Here is a 20,101-nt window from a genome sequence, read left to right as displayed (position 1 = left end):
TTCTTTTTTTTCATATAATCTATTAAATATTTCATTCATTCAAAGGAACAAAAAGACCAATAACATAGTGTATACTCCCTACTAGAAATGTTTATTTTATTACTTTTTATGTTATTGTGTATTTACTTCCCATTTATAAAAAAAAGTATTTAAAAAGTAGACTATTTCTTTTCATTTCAAAATGATTTCTAGTTTTACATTTGCATTTGATAAATATTGGTATATTTCAACTAACTGAGACAAAAGGCAAGTTTTAAAACAATGTGAAGCTTCGGAATTCATCTATCTTTTGCAAAATCGAGATAGACAAAGGGAGGTAATACGAATTACTTATTCATATTGGCAAAATAAGTACTTATCAATGCAAATATTAGAAACTTTAATACGGTTGAGCATATGTTAATATCATTCTTCAGGTAAAATATGTTAATGTGCTTTATACCTATGCTAAAATATTCTTGTGTGGGCAACCAGAAATACTAAAAATACGTTCAGTGAAAAGCTGATGTGTATAAAGAACTCGGTAAACCCAAATATGTGTGATTGATCACCCGAGTAAGGTTTGAACAAATCCATTAGCTGACCAAAATCTGATTTACCACCTTTAAAGAGGTAGCCCTTCCCAATTGTAACATATTCGGATAAACAACTGAAAAAGGTAAACAGATGTACAACATAATAATGTGCCAAGAATTTAAAAAAAAACAAAAATATGTGGAAATTTGTTATCTATATGATAGGAAGCTACCTTGACAGCCTTCTAAGCTATTACTTAAACAACAACAACAACAAAAAGAAACCACAAATAAACTAATGTTTATCACGGTGATTTTGATATTTATTGTTTCATGACTACATTATCATAATATTGTTTATTATGTTAAATCATCAAAACTCCTAACGCCGCCTGAAAATGTTTGGCAAAATCTTTCATAACTTCAACAGCACATTTACCAAATTTCATTCAAGTTTAGCAAAATATGTTACACATTAAAATTGTAAAAAAACTGAAAAAGAAAAGACATTTTTCTTTTTTTTATATTTACGACCTTTACCCGTTTTTTAAAAAGTCACAAACATTACCATAAAAGTAGGTTTTTGATAAAACGAACACATATCATTTATAAGGAAGGTGTAAATATTGACTTTTCACTGATATATGGGCAAACATTAAACAAGCTATAAAAATTGTCCTCATATTATGACAATATTATGAAGTACTTTTTTTATATTTTTTTTATAGGAAATTCTTATAGTTTTTATGCGCATCTTTCTCCGCAGCCGACACTTTCTATGGAAAACTGAAATGAAGTCAACATTTGTTGAAACATGTGATAAACAACCTTAAATATGAGGAATCTTGAACGAAATAATATTTTTGATCAGTAATCAAATGTTGATACTGGTTTATGTTGTATTGACAAGTATCAGGCCTGCCAGGTATCTGGCCATTTTTGTGGTTATGTTTTCACATCGCATTTTAGTACAAAGACAGTGTTGTTCATATAATGTAATACAATTGATTTAGTACTGATAAGACAATATCACCTTTCAGATTATTTAGTATTAAATTATAGAAAGAATTAAGAATTAAAAAAAAGTAGCTTCTAGCAGATATACATGTAATCAATTTGGTCAGGTTCGCGCCATTTTTCGTCCGAACAGATGTTGTATTCAAGCGGTCTTAATATAAAATTTAGCCTGATGACCCATACATTTTTAGCTATTTTCATGCTCACAATACAATCATTTATACACAAGAAAAATAGGACAAAAAATCTATGAAACAGTTTTTGTTTCAAAATAAAAAAAATCTTCTCTATGGGTATTTTTCATTGAAAAAAAGTTCACACAAGATTTATTTTTCATTTTTCATTTGTACCCATTATTGTAAGGATATAGTATTACAAATATGACTATGATATCTAATAAGTATAAAATAAAATCTGTAAAAAGTATAAACCTAATTGTGCTGTACTGATGTATATTTTGGTTGGTATTTATAAAAAAGCAGAAAATTATGAAAATGTTGAAAAATCGCTGGCAGTTTCAGCAACAGTGGGTGTGTTCAAAACATTTTTTTTTCACAAAAACAAACCTGGTGACCCATTGCTTTTATTTGTTCATTGTTTTCAGCACAAAATTTCCTATCATATATGTGAATTTGAAAAAATTGTATGAAAGGAAATAACCTGTAGGAATTCTTTACTTTTCGTCGTTTTTTTATGTAATATCTTATCAATCGTTATACTTAAACTTGTTCCCGCCATGCTCTTTCTCAAAGAGAAGTATTTCCGTTTTAAATGTTCCGTTTCCTGTTTTAGTAATATGTCCATTATATATTTATATAAAGATAGTATAATAAGAACGATACAAATATGTATGTTAAGTTAGTATTGTGGCGAAATGTATTGATTTCTTTGTCTTTTTAATAAATTTGTACAAGAGAGGAGACTGTAGTTTTCACTCATTATGGCAATGTTATTTCTTTCAATTTTGAAGAGTGTTCAGAATCACAAAAGCCATATATTGAACTTTCTTCTTACTTTGCCTCGAGACCTAAACCAATCATTGCTGAAACCTGTGCTACTGCTGCTGAAACCCCTTTAAAACTGGTGATACATCTGTTGTTGCGAGTTGTTGTGACCTATAAAAACAACATCAAATATATAAAATGGACAGTGGGAAATTTAGCAGTGGGACTATGTTTACTTCGTTGAATCACCATCAACCATCACAATGGATTTCAGAAATTTAAAAAAGTTAACATTCCCTTCAGGCAAACATACGAAGATATTATATGTATCTTTATGCATTTTAGAATTACAAATGTATTACAAATATCTTTGTATATCCTGTGCTTTTATTTGACGTTAGAATTTCCAATCAGGTGTGCTACGTCTCCATAAATGTGTCATTAGTTTTCAATTTAATCAGGATATTGAACAAATTTTTATTTATTTGATATGTGTAGGTACGTATGAAATAAAAAGAGTTTTAACTTTGTAACTTGTTCTTTAGCGGAATATCATTGCTTAAAGTCACGCAATACCAGTATTTCCGATGCGGAACTCGTGCATATTTTTCGAAACACAGATTGTGAGCTATAATTGTCATACAATGTTTCAGAGCTCACCATATCAGATGCTGTCAAATTGTTTCCCTGCCAAAGGCCGGAGGTAAGAACGCTTGCGTCAGTTAGCGCGCCATCTGGTATGGTACCATTTATACCGATACCATTCACAGTAATTGTGTTGTTTGTATTAGATAACCCGTTACCAACAGGTCCTGCTGGAAACGTATATATGGCGCCTAGCCCATTACGGCCCTGTAAAATCAGAATTTGTCAACTGGTACACAAGAAGAATTCTAATTCAACATGTAATTATGCTGAATACTTAATGAATGAGATTCTTATTCTTCTACAGTCAGTATGCAGTCTTTAATAAGGACGAACGTCCGGTATGAAAAGCCACAATCTAAGGACGCAGCCATTATACATCACTTCACATAGAAATAGGGATATATATAAATGTATACATATGAAAGTAACAGCGTTCCTTTTTTTTTTTTTAAAGTAATCTTGTTTAAACATGTCAGTTTTCATTAATAATCACAATGTGAGTGTGTCCAATCTGTTTGACGCATTTATCTGAAACTTTCTTACAGGGGTGTCCTGCAAATTATGATACTAGTCTCATAACTTTATTATAGCTGATCGGAATTATGTGTAAGATACACCAAAGGACCGTTTTACCCTTCAAAATGACATTAATAGAAGTGTACATCTCAGTGTAGCACGAATTTATAAAATAAGCACGGTATAGTCGAATGCACTGTTCAGCTTAATACAACAGAATTGTAGTTTCATATTTTCTAATTTATTTTAACAATTTACATGCACTGCAATTAAAACTCTATCAACGATAGTCATAAATTTCTTTGATTAATTACTTGACGTCATTGTAATGACGTCAGTTATTAAAAACGTTTCCAATTCAATCAACATTAGAGACAAAGATTAGTTACGAACCGATCCAACTCCGTAAGCTAATGCTTCTCTTGTAGCTAGATCAAGGTGGTCGAAAGTGTTTGTTGCTCTCCAAGCATTCACAAATATATCAATTTTATCTAGTCTGTGAGTCAAAGCTTTCGATGTGATGTCAGATTGAGACGAATGCTTTGGATGAAGTTCTACAATACCTTTAAATGATTTCACTCCAAATATTTTTAATGCTGTAAAAGAAAACACCATATGAGGTTAGTAGATCATTATCTTAAAAGTACTGTTAAAACTGCCTAAATATATTTTTGTAGAAATTCTGGTTTGATTATGTTGAATACAAATACAGTAGACATTAAAAATGTGGTCTCTCAATACGGTGATCTCTGAATAAATAACAAGTAATAGTGATATTCCATATTCACAGAACCATAAATATTGTTCAAAAGTTCTTTTTTCTATTGCGACTACCTTTCCTACTCCGTCGATCAAAGAAAGGGTTTGTTTGCTTGACGTATAAGAAATGTTAATTATATATGTGTACAGACGTATCTGCTAATATGTCAGGTAGGTAAGGAAGTTTTGTATATGGTCGCTCATATACTTTTGCAGATAATTTAATTTACTATTTTGACTGTTTTAGGTGATCGTTTGTCGCGTAATGAAAACATCGGATGCATTTATACAGCAAACACTTTCGGGTGGTATCGGGTGGTATTTCAAAAACAGTCGGTTAACAGAAAAAAGAGGGCCATAATTGCCCTATATCGCTTACCAGTTATCACTGCACTTAAGGACAAAAAGGTCAAAAAATCATAATCAAGATAAATTAAAAGAATTATGAGAAAATTAAGTTGAAAGTTTCTTAAAGTTTCTTCAGATAAAATTATTTTCTAATCAGGCTAGTAGTTTCATACAAGACGTTTTCTATATAGCCATATGGAAAATGAACCCCTTCCCCTGGCGGCCACTTTTTCAATGAATCAAAATTATTTGAATGACTTTGGTATAGGGTCACCCAAGAAACATTTGTGTAAAATTATCTTGAAAACGGACCAGCAGTTTCAGACAGAAAAATTTTCAAAGTTCTATATAGGCATATAAGGAAAATAAAACCCCTTGGGGCAATGTTTTTCGCTGAATCAAAATTATTTGAAGGAATATAGTAGAGGATCATCCAAAGAACACCAGTCTTGTGTAAAATTGGTTTGAAATCAGTTTTCTATGTAGAAATAAGTCCAAAAGAAAGGCACAACAAAGGGAAGAAATTTAACCAAAAAGAAAATAATCCTTACAAGGTACAGATATATCAAAATTCACCTAACATTTGGAGGTTCCATCCATGTTGTACGACAGAAAAGTGGTTTCGGTTTTTCCCTACGGCCAGTAATAAAAAAAGTTAATAAATAAGCTAATTATCATAACATAAAAGGGAACTAATTAAAAATTATTGTAAGTGAACAAAAGAAGGATCTGCCAAATAGAAACAAGAGCTCTGCAATGCAACGGAAATGCAGAGCAATATACACACAAAGCAAAGTCATATGACCTTTCACACCTAAGTGTGACCTTGGTCTTGAAGTGCGCCACCCAAAACATGCGCTCTGCATGTCGTTTCCATGAGGTGAACATATGTGTCAAGTTTCTTTGAAATCCTTTTAAGGGGTTTAAGAGTTACAGAGCAGAGGGAAAATTGCTAACCAACAGACAGACAGACAGACGGACACCGAGGCAATGAAATAGTACGTCCCTTCGGGCGTATAAAAAGTTATCGAGATCTTATAGTGATACAAGATGTGTGCAAGTATGGTTAAAATCAAGTTATAAATGAAGCTGCTATTATGCAGACAAGGTCAAAATAGCTCATTTTGGCCCTTTCAGGGGCCATAACTCTGGAACCCATAACCGAACCTGGCCAGTTCAAGAAAGGAACCAAGATCTGGTGGTGTTGCACAAGTCGTGTGCAAGTTTGGTTAAAATCATAAATGAAGCTGTTATTGTGCAGACAAACTCATAGCTCATAGCCCATAACTCTAGAATCCGTCATGAGATCTGGCCAGTTCAAGAAAGGAACCGAGATCGTATGGTGACACAGGTTTTGTGCAAGCTTGATTAAATTCAAAGCATAAATGAAAATGCTATTGTGCAGACAATGTCAAAATAGCTAATTTTGGCCCGTTCAGGGGCCATAACACAGGAACCAATAATGGAATCTGGCCAGGTCAAGAAAGGAACCAAGATCTTTTGATGATACAAGTTGTGTGCAAGTTTGGTAAAATATGCGTTCAACGCTTGATACCAGTTACGTTCCGAAAACAAGGTAGAATATCAACTGTAAAATAATTTTACTTTCTAGACAAGTGTATTGAAGCAAAGTTTTGATATTTTGTATATATAGCTCGCGCTAAAAGCCCAACATTTCTACACAGACAAAGCGTAATACTAGTTACTGTAACAAAGAAATGATTAAAGTCCATGTGGTCATTTACCACCTTTGATATATGCATGTTATTTTTTTTTGTGTATATAACTTCTTTTTTTCGATATTGTTTGTGTAAATTTACTATAAAATAGGCTTAATTTTCCAATATAAAAGACTTTTGCTTTACCTGCAAACGTTGTGTCGTGAGCTATCCCAGCACTGCACAGATTATTTCCCTTTGTAGCTGCTACAATGCTTGCAACTTTGTTGCCATGACTACAAAATTATATATTGATAAACATGGAAATATAACGGATCCATTAAGTATACATCATTCTTTACCTAGAACAACTGGAATTCATATATGATAAGATAAAAATCTACTTGTGTGATATGGCTCGCCAATTGGCCAATAACTACGTGAACCCAGGTTTACGATTAACAATCGATAAACCAGGATTTTCGAACACTAACCTATTTTTTCGAGCGAAAACATAGGATAACGCAGTAAACCATAGTTCACGCTAGTAAACGTAGGTTCATGTCTGTAATCCCAAGATCACGGCCGTGAATATAGGGTAACGTTCGTAAACTATGATTTACGAACATGAAGTTGGGTTCACGTTCGTAACAACCAAAATTTGTTGTTCAATCGAGAAACCTAGTTTATCTAACGTAAACTATGGTTTACGGTCAATATATCAGCGTTTTAAAGTCAACTATGAATTTCGGGCGTGAAGATGGGTTTACGGCCGTGCATCTATGTTTACGAGCGTGATTATACGTTTACGACTGTAAACCCATGTTTCAGACCATGAGTCTAGGTTTATGACCGTGAACCATAGTTTACAGATGTGACATGTATGGCATTTGTCCAATAATTACGTGAACCCAGGTTCACGGTCGAAATAAAAGGATTAATGATCGATGAACTCGGTTGTTCGTACGTAAAAACATGTTAACCTATTCCTTTGAGCGAAAACATATTATAAAGTCCTAAACCAAAGTTCATGCTCATAAACGTAGGTTTACGTTCGTAAATCCAATTTGTTTTCATTTTCGATCTAAAGCTGGCTTCAGACTGAATGTCTTTCAGATAGCTAGGTAGGTAGATTGTTCCACCATTTGGGACCAACGAAGTCCATAGATCTGTCTGTTAATTTTGTTCGCCGTCAAGGGATGTTAAAGTTAGTGTCACTCTGTGAGCGTAGTCTGTACCGTTGTAGTTCAAACATTTCCCTCAGATATACTGGAGCTGTACCCTTGATGACACGGAAGACTATAACTAGGATTTTGAACATGACTCAAGCCTTAACTGGAAGCCAGTGTAATTTTTGCAGAAGTTCAACACTTGGCTATTCGTAGGAAGCATTCATGACTACCCTAGCGGCATGATTTGGGACTCGCTGTAGTTTGTTGATTTGGTAAGCTGGAATTTCGTGAAATAAACTGTTGCAGAAGTCAATGTGAGAATGAACCAATCCATACACTAATGATTCAGTTGAGTTTTGTGTGAGATATTTCCGTATAGCCCTAAGGTTTCGTAACTGCACATGAGCTATCTGACACTTTTTCTTGATGTGATGGTCAAAGTTGAGGGTATTGGTCATAGTTACACCCAGATCTCTCACATATCAACGCATTTTACGTTACAACCACCAACGTTTACATTTGTGATGTTCAATTTCGCTAACTGTTGTCTGGTTCCATACATAATTATATCAGTTTTAGACTGATTCATTTTCGGTTTAAAGGTTGTCATCCTTTTTATGATTTCATTGAGACAACTGCCGAGTTGTTGAAGAACAGTTGTCTCATTTTAAGAATTTCCTGCTTGAATTTTTAACGCCATCTTGTGATCATCCGCGTATCCATAGAGATCGGCTGATATTTCTGCACCACTCGGTTGAGAGCCGTTATATACAGGGTAAAGATCACCGGTCCGGCACAAGAACCATGCGGGGCACCAAACCTCAGTGGCTCCGTGTCAGGTGCTGACTGTTCGACTAAACGTTTCATTTTTCTGATCATGAGATAAGATTCGTTCCATTTCAAGGGAGTGCTATGTATACCGAATTCATCTTGAAAGATTTGAATCAGTATCGGGATATCGATGGTATCGAAAGCTGCACTCGAGTCCATCATGACCACTTGATTTTTATCTATTGTTTCCAAAAGATCATTATACATTTTGACCATTGCTGTTTCAACCCCATGATATTTTCTATAGGCACTTTGATAAGCTGGGAGGAGATTGTTAGCTCCAATATGCTTATAGATTTGGTTTAGTCTAGTTTTTTCAAGAATTTTGAGAGGAATGTTAAATTTGACACCGGGCGATAGTTTTGCAGTTCAAGTAGGAGACCTTTCTTCTTCAACAAAGGTTTCACCACAGCACTTTTCCACACCAGATTAAAGTGATCGATTTACAATTTCTGTCACAACGGGCGTTTCGAAAAATGCCCCTTTAATTTCTTAGTTGACATCACACCAAGTTCACAAGTTATACATTTTTATGCATATACAAGTTTCAAAATATCGTTTTCGGAAAGTGGTTTAAACGCAGAAATTGTATTCAAAATCACAGGTGGATTCGAGAAGGAATACTTACCATTGCTGGTTGTTTCAATTGGTATATAGTCAAGACCATTTCTCAACTTATTAACTTTTATCGGCAAAGTATCGTTGGAAGTTATTTGCCAAAGATACTGCACTTGTGTGTAATGGGAGCGGATTGTTCTTCGACCTTTCCAACAGCATATAGTTTTTTGATGTTTCCTTCGGCTTCTCCAATCCTGTTCTAGTAGTACTCATCCTTGGCCCTGGAATGTTCAGCACTATATATGTTTCTTTCACCACTATATGCTTTCTTTGACAGGTCAGATTTGTCATTCATAAAGATTTTCTCTATTGAACGTTTGTACTGTTTCAGCTGTTTTAGATATACTGTGTACCAAGGAACTGTCGATCTACAGAGACTAGTTCTTACTTTTAGAGGGGCATGTTTCTGAACAATGTCTGACGTGATTCTAGGGAACCCAGACACAAGATCATTTACATTGGACGAGTTCCCTACAATATTGTTTAATTGTCCAAACTCTGCTTGTAATTTGTCACTGGATACAGATTTCCAATTGCGAGATTTGATTTCTTTCCTAAACAAGGGAGGACGACACTGATCAATGTTACAACTAACAAACGGTGGTCAGAGATGTCATAAACATAGCCTGAGCCACTGGGTGTCTCTCCCAATACGGCGGTCTATATTGTTTTCTCGTTTGGAGCAAACCCTTTACTTTATCCGGGGGCCAACCGCCGCTCTTCATGGAATTACACGCCTCAACATGTGTATCATTGAAGGTTCCATGTTCACTGCCGTTTGAATACATTTGCGGATGTCTCTAAATTGCTTTTGTACTTTTAGCATATGTAAATGTTGAGTTCTGCTCAACCCGGGGCTAGAGGGCGTGGACGGTAGCATGCATTTCCACTACCGTCCATGAAAAGGCTCTATCAAACCGAGTCTGCTCTGTTTTCGTTTTTGTCGTGTTGAGCGACCTATGAAGTTTCCACTTTTCTCTATTCTATATATTCCAAAGATGTAGAGGACGATTGCTTGACTACATACATTCCATTCAGCACATTCAAAGGACTGAAAGTGTTTTTGCTGGGCATGCTGACACTTTGAGATTGTTTCCGCATAATAGAGAAAGTCCTCCGCCTTTACGGTCGGGTCTCGGGACATCATCAAAGCAGTAGCCATCCTACTGACAATTCCCCCTTGACCACGTCATCACCATCCGACTGTAGCCATGTTTCAGTGATCACACAGAAGTCTATACCTTCCGCCAAATATGTGCTTGGAGAGGGTCAGTAGACTATTCTCGCACATACCTTATGTTTACAGTTGAAAGTTTCAATTGCTTCTGTCTGAGGGCGTTTAATAAGAATGAATGATCTAGATTAATTTGGGTGAAATTTTCACGTTTCAATTGTTTCTTTCTGTGTGTATGTAAAATAAATGTATGATCTAGTTTAGTCTCGGTCAAAATTGTCAAGTGAACATCAGCTTTAGACTTCCTCGGGCGACCAGCTCGTTTACCTCTGTATTTCAAAAGATTATACTTTTTCAACATAGCTTATGTTTCTTCATTCGGTATTGTATACCTCCTAGGCAAAAACGTTATAATCCAGTAATCGGCCTCTACTATACGATCGAAATTTATAGTTCAATCGAGAAACCTTGATTTTCGCACGTAAACATATGTTCTAGAGTGTAACCTATGGCTTACGCCCGTAATCCGATATTTTCACGCGAAAATATAGGTTAATATTCGATAATCGTAGTTTTCGATCAGGAACGTAATAATTGGATACTTGGCCTGCCGTGGACCATAGTTTTTGCACCTGAACCTAAGTTTAGGTTCGATAAACTAGGTTTCTCGAGCAAAATTATGATTTTCGGTCTTTATCCTATGTTCACGTGCGTGAACCTATATTTATGGTCGTATACTTATGTTCACGGTACTAAACTCAAATTCACGGTCGTTTACATAGGTTCACGTTCGTAAACTATGCTTTATGTTGTTAACCCAAATTTACGCCCGTAAATATAGGTTCACGCTTGTGAACCTCATTGACCGAAATTCATAGTTCAATTGAGAAATCTAGTTTATCGCACGTAAACCTGGGTTCACGAGCGGAACCTATGGTTTACGTACGTTATCTTATGTTTTCGCGCAAAACTATAGGTTAGTATTCGTAAAATTTGGTTTCAAGTTCAAAAAACCTAGTTTATCGTTCGTTAATCCTAGCTTTTCGACCGTGAGCCTGGGTTCACGTAATCATTGGACAATTGGCGTGCCATATGTGTTTGTTGTATTTAAGTTATATTTGATTTAACGCGAAGTCCGCGTGATGTTTGTAACACATTCCATTAACTGTCTTGACAGACTAAATTAAAACAATTCTACCTTTAATAGCTACTTGTCTAAACAGCTAGACAGCTAATTTCTAATTTTCAAAATTAAATGTTTGGTTTTACTGTGTGACTTAAGCAGCCACCATCATTAAGCAGTAACACTGAGCCACAGTAGTTAGGTGATTACCGCACCCAAGCCAATCTTACCTCATTTGACCTCTCACCCTCGGTTCAAACTGACCAATTCTGACCAATTTAAAAACCACTACTGTAAAAACTCACAGGTTTTAACGTGAAAGAAACATATATTTTATATAAAATATATTTCATTAAAAAACCCGGAAGAAAATTTACACACTGAAAAACATTTATAATAGTTTTGTCCTTATTGATTAAAATAATTTATAATTGTTTGTTCATTTTTTCTTTGATTATGAATATTTAGTATTTTGTACAGTAAATCATACAACGGTACTTTGTCTCGTAATATTTTAATGAAAAATAAACAATAGTAACCGCATACTACACATGTTTTGTCTTGATATTGTATATTATTGTATTTTATATCCGGAATGTAATTAATTACTTCTTTTGGTGGAGGAAGTCCAAATTGATCAAAGTACAAAGTACTGTGAAGAAAACCCTTGGTTTGATCAAAGTATATTTTATTTACATAACATGCCCAGTGTGTTCCTGATCCGACAGAGTCTTCTAAATTGATTATTCCACATTCGACCGTTGATTCTTTTTTTTGGGTAAATGTTACTAAGTACACCACTAAAGTTTTTAATTTTCAATTGTTTAACCCATGGTTCAATTTCAAAGTTAGAAATAGGTTTGTTTATATATATATATATTTTTTTTATTTTACTATAGGAATTCGTCTGTAAAGTCTTCTTTGAGAATAAATCTGTATACCCTTACCACTTAACAAAGATGTAATCAAAGGTATTCCAAGACTAGCAGCCAACATGCCTAAGAATCCACCATCTTGTTTCTGTTTTTGTGTTAATTTAATTACTCCAGAGCCCACTAGTTTTTTTCTTTGATTAGATTAGATTAGCTACCGAAATCATACCATTTCCAAGTATTTTACTAATACCAGTACTGGCAAGTCCTGACAAAGCTCCGACGCCTAACGGTCCTAATATTTTTGGAGCTATTTTTGCAGCTACCGGAAGTACTGTTCGACCTAATAGACCAGCCAAAGCTCCCAAAAATCCTCCATTTTGACCTTGACTGGACATTTGTTTTTTTTTGAAATTGTAATTTCTAATCCCTTCTTATTTCTAATAGACTTTTCAATTTGATTAATTTGTGTTTTTGTTAAAAGCAAAGGGAAGTTTCCACGTAATTGTTCATGTTTTAATCTAAAAGTATGTGGAATTTTGTCATTGTAAGTTTTCGCTAAGTTTTTCTTTTGTCCATCTGTTAAATTTACTTTATATTCAATATAATTTGATGTCATTATATATTTTATATATATTTTATTTAAACAGTAACAAGTTCATTTCTAATAGTATTTATTTAAACTGTTTCTTCATATAATACGATTGTGTAAACACGGATATTAGCTGCTGGTGGAATATTTAATTTAACTGTTAATGTGTAATATGCTTAGGCCATACCAAATTGATTAATAGTTCTTCGGAAAATTTTCAAAAAAATTGGAGCGGGCGAGCGAAATTTTTATTTTATTTTTTTTTTCTCAATTTTGATTTTTTCAGAGGCGGGTAGATTTTACATGGAGCGAGCGGGCTTTTCTTATTTTTTTTTCCCAGCTTGGACCCTTGAGGAGGCGGTTATGATTATACATGAAGTTAACAAATTTCTTTAGAAATAACACAGAAATCAAACATTTACAGTGTGGGTAACACAGTATATAGCTTTTCTATTATGTTTTAAAGACTACATGAATGATTTTGCAAATAAATTCTTGCCAAACCTCACTGAATCACTTTTTTTTTAGTTATAATTTCTAAGGGATGAGTGTCTTATTTTTAATTTTGATTTTTCTACATTAATCTGAAGGCCTGCCTATTTAACGGCACAGCATGAGGAATATTTAAGACAAAACAGGCACATGTGTGGAATAACATTTCTTCTGAAGCACAGTTAGATGGCTTCGGCACATGAACAACTTTGTGCCCCTAGTGGAACTCCAACTCATAGAGGTGAAGGGAAGTAACAAACCTCTTGACCAGTGAGACCAAACAGAGTTGGTCATACAGATGCTTCGACATTGCTCGAATCCCTTTGGAATAATTTCTTAACAGATCAGGCTAGCTTATGTTTTTGTGGTGGAGATTCATTTCAGGCAAAAATGATAACAAGACTGACAAAGAATGCTCCCAATATGGCCACCCTTAAAGTGTTATATGGCCACCCTTAAAGTGTTGTTTGTTTTGCTTTGACTGAACTAGAAATTTAGAGTTGGGGAGGTCTGTTTTTTCCCAGTTTTTTTTTCGTTCTATCAATTCACAGCCAAGTAATAGACAAACAGGCAAAATTGGGGTTACAAAAGGACAGATTTTATATCTACACTACTTATTTGAAAAGCTAAACAATTTTTAAATTGACTAAATGCGTTTCGATAGAATATCTGACTGCTGTACTAAAGAAGCTACGTTCAAAAAGATTTGGCCTAGACAATGTGATAGGTCGGTCAGGATCTGTGAACAAACATTTTTTTAAGATAGTAGTCGGCCTCAGCTTTGGGCTCTAGATATAACATACTGAACTAAACAACTGATAACAAATGGTTTGAAAACTATATCTGAACAATATTTCCAAATATTTTTAACTGCATCCCCGTGCACGTCTTACAAGTCGTGCTTCGTTCCTTTCACTGTATTGAACAAAAGTAGAACGTGCCTACTTCATTACCTACCGACACATCGAAGGCCATGTGTGGCACTAGCACAGACACTCCAGATTTAAAACAAATGATGAACAACACCATAATTCCTGACTTTTTGAGTTTTGGTCATCAGTAACATGTATTACGGATGCATGAAATCCGATCAATATCACTTTGACGCATTAAAACAGCGATAAAACCTGCTTTGCCGTTATTATTCCGGACCGCGTAATCGGGAAAAAAAAAATTTCGGAGATTTTTATGTACGTGCGGGCGGGTGATTTTTATTTTTTTTTCTCGGGAATGAAATTATTGATGCGGTAGTTCCGACGAACGACATATCAATTTGGTATGGCCTTATGATCTTCTGCAATTCCTTTCTTTTTAAATTCTAAGTTAAAATGAACAAATCCAAACAAACTTTAAAAATTTATTCTATTTAAAAGACTTCCAGTGGTTTTATTAATTTGTTTATAAGAATAATTAAGAACATCATCATTAATTCTTGATATACTTGTATATTCCGTTTCGGGATGAAAAACACCGTTACCAACTTCAAGACGGCAAGATTCCAACATACGATTATTATTTGCTGCATTAACTTTAAATGTATCTAATAAATGTGGATTATGTTCTTGTGAATTCCTTTTATCAGGTCGTTGTAAATAAACAAACACATGTTCGGGTTTTGTTACACCAGCTGTTATTCTAAAAGTTATATTATTCTGTCGTGTATCTGTTGACTGCGTTATCATTTCTCGGAGGTATTTCCACCTTGCATTCATATATCTTTCAGAAATTAAATTAAGTCAATAATCATTGAAAATTAAACGTGGAACCCACAAAATTAATTTAGTTACAATTACCCTACTGTGAATTAATTCATCATCATTTGTTAATTGTAATGTTATTTGTATTTGACTTGGTGGTAACATGTTTTGTTCCAGATTTCACGCATGAAATACCTCTAATGTTTTTCTGTATTTCATAACTTAAATTTCCATGTAAATTTCATTAAATTCTGTTCAGTAATAAGAAAGTTGATATTTTATAAACTTCAGTAATTTATGTTTTTATCCCCAAAACCACTATAATGGGCCTCAAATTGTCAATTTAAATTCGCGCCAAAGTAGTTAGATTCCCCGGCTATATCGTGAATCCCGTGAAAATGACAATAGTCATAGCTCACGGCTTACCCGTGAATCCCATGAAATTTAGTATTTGGCGAGACATTATCCTTTAAATAGACTGGACTAGATATGCCTTGCGCACACCACCTTACGACTTTATAGACGAATCTATGTCTGATTAAATTTTCTTGCTAGAAATTTATGCTCGATCGAGGTAAGAAATTTATTTGTTAGATTTTTGTATGATTTTTGCATTACGATTTTTATTTGGTAAATTTTTGTTCATTCTACAGAATTCTGTAACATTTACTTTTCGGCATGTGATTTTGGCTAGTTTCGGTATGTCAGGATAATTTATTAAATTTTTCAGACTTTTGTAAATTATTTAGAAAGAGGAATCTAAAATGTTTTCATTTATATAAGATGTAAAATTTGTACTGAAATTTGTAACATGATATTTATAAAGTACTTTGTTTCAAAAACTTATGTCAAACATTTCGTTATTATGGAACGCCATTACTGCATTGTATTGTTATGTATAAATCTATATGGCAAGTCTAGTACCATGTATATATTATTGTAATATGAAATTGTGTGACAGTCTATTGCATACACATACAATGTCCGTTTTGTTGTATGGCATTAGATATTATATGGATGCCAACTATCATATAACGTTTGATTTACATTGAATTTTGTTAATTTGTAGTTGTAAATAATGGCTGCAGTTTATCATTTCCATTACTATAATGTTTCATCATATACTTTTCATATCTTTTTCATACTTTAACTTTAGTCTTTTAAGTAAGTAATCTTTGTAATAATGGAAGTAATTAGTGACGTATTTTAATCATGTGACGTATGAACTTAGTAGCACATATGTTTTGTATAAGTAGCACGTATTATTTATGGGAGCCTACGGAGGTATGGTGTACCCAAAGGAGCAGTTTTATGCCCTGACTTATTTGTTTTGCTATGGTGCTTACCATATGTTATATATTTTAGCTTCTTCCGCCAGACGATTTTCCTGGTGATGTTATAACCCGGAAGTACAATGCCCGAGGTTCACTTGTCTTCACTCGCCTGGATGTGATATTCCCAGCGCAGAGCTTTCGTCCCATGGTTGTGCCGTAAACCGCAAAGACGATGATTTTTGTTATCCTCTGAAGTCAGCTCAGGGATGCAATCACCTACCACCATAGGGAGCCAATACGGAATCAACGTATTCACGGTTTAAAGGGACTGGACTAGAAGATATGTTGTCATATATTGTTTGTGCTACTTAAAGTTCACAATTACATTAAAGACCTGTGTCACGTCAGATTAGAATGGACTATAAGAACTTTTGTATCTAGAGATACTGAACTTTCTTTTTTTTTTCTTTCTTATAATCAGTTTTTTTTTTTCTTTTCATATCATCTATTCATTGTAAATAATCATCTTATGTAAATAAATTTGTAAATATTGTAAAGGGTGTTGATTTGTTCTGATGGTTACTGTCGCCGGTACGGCCTTTCCTGTCACAATGGTGTCAGAAGTGGGATTGGTCGACCAGACACAGTAGCTATTCGAACATTATTAACACCCATTTAACTGCAGCAATAATTTGTAAAGATTCCTCTTGTTTTGTTCTATTGTTACACATATAATAGTTTTATTCATTTTTCAGAGTGACGTCTTACCTCAGACAAGACAAGACAGATCCATAGCTTCAGCTAACCAGCTTTAGTGGTCACAGACTAGTTACAGTTGATTGATATTTGATAAGGCTAGGGTATTGTTACAGCCTACTGTCACTGTACTTTGTTGATTGTTGCCTATGCAACCTTGATTGACACATAGTACTGTTGCGCAACTTAGTGTATTATTATTTTAGTGAGGACGTTTTGTGTAGTATATACGTAGTGTATAGTACTTTGTTTTGGCTTCAGTGGTAACTGTATAGCCTTAGTGTAAACTAGTGTAGTCTAGTATTCCCTCACGATTGTTTATTTAGTGTCTCAGGTTGTTATAGTAGCTGTTGTACTGTAGTGTTATATACTGTTAACGTAGTGTAATCATGACTAGTGTAGTAGAGTTAACGAAGGTAGGAAAGGAGTTAGGTTATGAAGGAGAGGAGTTACGTAACTTTGTTAAGGAAGAGCAGGCTAGGGAACGTGAGGAAAGACATAGTAGATTAGAAGCAGAGAAGGAAAGATTAGAATTAGAAGCTAGGTTACAGAAGGAAAAGATAGAATATGAAAAACAAAGTAGTTTAGAAGCAGAAAGATTAAGAGTAGAAACAGAGAGAGAAAGAGAGAGAGAAAGATTAGAGGCAGAGAAGGAAAAATTAGAGTTAGAATCTAGGTTGCAGAAGGAAAAGATAGAATATGAACGTAAGTTAGAACAGGATAAGTTAGAAATGGAAAAGGATAAGTTAATGTTAGCTAGGAAGTTAGAAACAGAGAAGGAGGAAGCAGAAAGTAGGAAATTAGAAACAGAGCATAAGTTTAAGACAGACTTAGAAAAGATGAGTAAGAAAAAGGTAAAGGTTAAGATGTCTCCCTTTGATGAGAAAATTGATTCCATGGATGCGTACTTGAATGTGTACGAAACGTACGCTGTTGCGCAGGATTGGGATAAAGAGATATGGTCACTTAACTTACCGTTCCTTCTAAAGGGTACGGCAAGAGAGGTTTTTGATAGGCTTCCGTTGGAAGATAGGAAGGATTATGATAAACTGAAAGCCGCTTTGCTACGTCAGTTCGAACTCACTGACGATGGCTATAAGAAAAAGTTTAGAACTGAGAGGCCTCGGGATAATGAGACCTTTGTGATGTTTCTAGCCAGAATAAGTAGATATTCAGATGGTTGGCTTAGATTGAGTAAGGTAGAGAAAACGTACGAAGGATTGTTAGATTTTATTCTTAGGGACCAATTTTTAGATGTATGTAATAGAGAACTATACCAGAATTTGAGTAGTAAGAAGTTAGTTAAAGCTAAGGATGTAGCAGAAGATGCAGATTTGTTTGCAAAGACTCGTGGAGGTCCCAAGTATGTCGTGAATCGAACCAATAAGGACCGGAGCTATAAACCATATGAAATACCTCAGAGACAGTATCCTAGTAGTCGTAATGTAGGCACTAGTAATAGAGGTAGTAGCAATGTTGCTAATAGAGGTAGACGTTATCAACCCTTTGGTGTACTGAAGTGTACTAATTGTGGTCGAATAGGGCATAGTTCATATTACTGTAGGAGTGGAAAGTACGGCGGTAACAGTGCTAATGCAGCAGCAGAGTTAGAAGTAGAGCAGGAACAGGAAAGTAGTAAAGGGGAGAATAGAAATAGTAAGGAAAATAGAAATAGAGGTAGAGGCCGTGACCGATCTAGGAGTAGAGGTAGAGGAAGAAATAGAGATAGAGATAGGAGTAAGTCAAGTAGGTCAGAGAGTGGAAATAGTATTATAGAACTAAGTGATGTAGAGGAGTTAGGTATGCTTAGTGTAAGTACATGTCCTACAAAACCCGGTACTTGTAATGGTAGGGATGTAATCGCTATGCGGGATACAGGCTGTACATGTGTGATAGTGAAACGGGACTTAGTAGAAGCAAGTCAGTTTTTAGAGAAAACCCGTAGATGTAAGTACATAGATGGGAGTGAACATAGGCTAGATGTAGCTAGAATAGATATTGATTGTCCGTATTTCAAGGGTACAGTAGAGGCGTTGGTTGTAGATAATCCTACCAATGATGTTATAATTGGTAATGTAGAGGGAGCTGTAGAACCTCAGTTTAGTAGTTTAGCGTCAGCAGTAGAAACTAGGGCGCAAGCCAAAGTTAAGAAGCAAGTAAAGCTTAAAGTTCCGTCTCAGATTTTAGATGTATCTAGAGAGGAATTCTTAGAAAAGCAACAGAAAGATAGCACGTTAGATTTGTGTAGAAAGAAGGCTGAGGAAGGTACGATTAAGCAGTGTAGAGGTAAAGGTTCAGTTAGGTTTGAGATAAGGAATAGATTGTTATAATAGAGAGTATACCGCCCAGAATTTAGACAAAAGTAGACAGTTGATTGTACTAAATGTCTTAGAGAAACTGTGATGAAAGTTGCACATGATTCGTTACTGTCAGGCCATTTAGGTATAAGGAAAACTAGTGATAGGGTATTAGGCGAATTTTTCTGGCCAGGAGTAATGGCAGAGGTTAGAAGGTACTGTCAGTCATGTAGTATTTTGTCAACGTACTATAGCTAAGGGTAGAGTAAGTAAAGTTCCGTTAGGAAAAATGCCTTTGATTGATACTCCGTTTAAGAGAGTTGCCGTCGATATCGTTGGTCCGATCGAACCTATGACTGATAGGAAAAAACAGTACATTTTGACTATGGTAGATTATGCTACTAGATATCCAGAAGCCATAGCACTACCTAGTATTGAAACTGAGAGAGTAGCAGAGGCATTAGTAGATATGTATAGTAGATTAGGAGTACCAGAGGAAATGCTTACCGATTGTGGATCGCAGTTTACGTCAGAACTTATGGCAGAAGTAAGTAGGTTATTGTCATTAAGGCAGTTAACTACAACACCGTATCACCCTATGTGTAACGGTTTAGTAGAGAAGTTTAACGGTAGTTTGAAGCAAATGTTGAAGCGTATGTGTAGTGAGAGACCTAGAGATTGGGATAGGTATTTGAATGCTATGTTGTTTGCTTACCGTGAAGTTCCGCAAGAAAGTTTGGGATTTTCTCCCTTTGAGTTACTTTACGGTAGAACAATCCGTGGACCGATAACTGTGCT

The 20,101-nt window shown here is 34.9% G+C and overlaps 1 protein-coding gene across 1 annotated transcript in view; it reads right to left on the bottom strand.

Annotated features, from left to right (window-relative positions):
- The window catches only part of LOC128554175 (proprotein convertase subtilisin/kexin type 6-like), a 56,327-nt gene that overhangs the window by 18,853 nt on the left and 17,373 nt on the right, over window positions 1–20,101 (bottom strand). The window contains exons 3-6 of the mRNA XM_053535424.1: window positions 6,613–6,701; window positions 4,034–4,236; window positions 3,137–3,328; window positions 2,547–2,647 (exon numbers count right to left, since the gene is read on the bottom strand). Of these exons, the coding sequence (XP_053391399.1) occupies window positions 2,547–2,647; window positions 3,137–3,328; window positions 4,034–4,236; window positions 6,613–6,701 (585 nt within the window). The remainder of the gene's footprint in view (window positions 1–2,546; window positions 2,648–3,136; window positions 3,329–4,033; window positions 4,237–6,612; window positions 6,702–20,101) is intronic.

Source organism: Mercenaria mercenaria, unplaced genomic scaffold (genome assembly GCF_021730395.1).
Source record: "Mercenaria mercenaria strain notata unplaced genomic scaffold, MADL_Memer_1 contig_4797, whole genome shotgun sequence".
In the NCBI taxonomy this organism is placed as follows: domain Eukaryota; kingdom Metazoa; phylum Mollusca; class Bivalvia; order Venerida; family Veneridae; genus Mercenaria; species Mercenaria mercenaria.
This window is presented reverse-complemented; position numbering and strand designations above follow the sequence as displayed.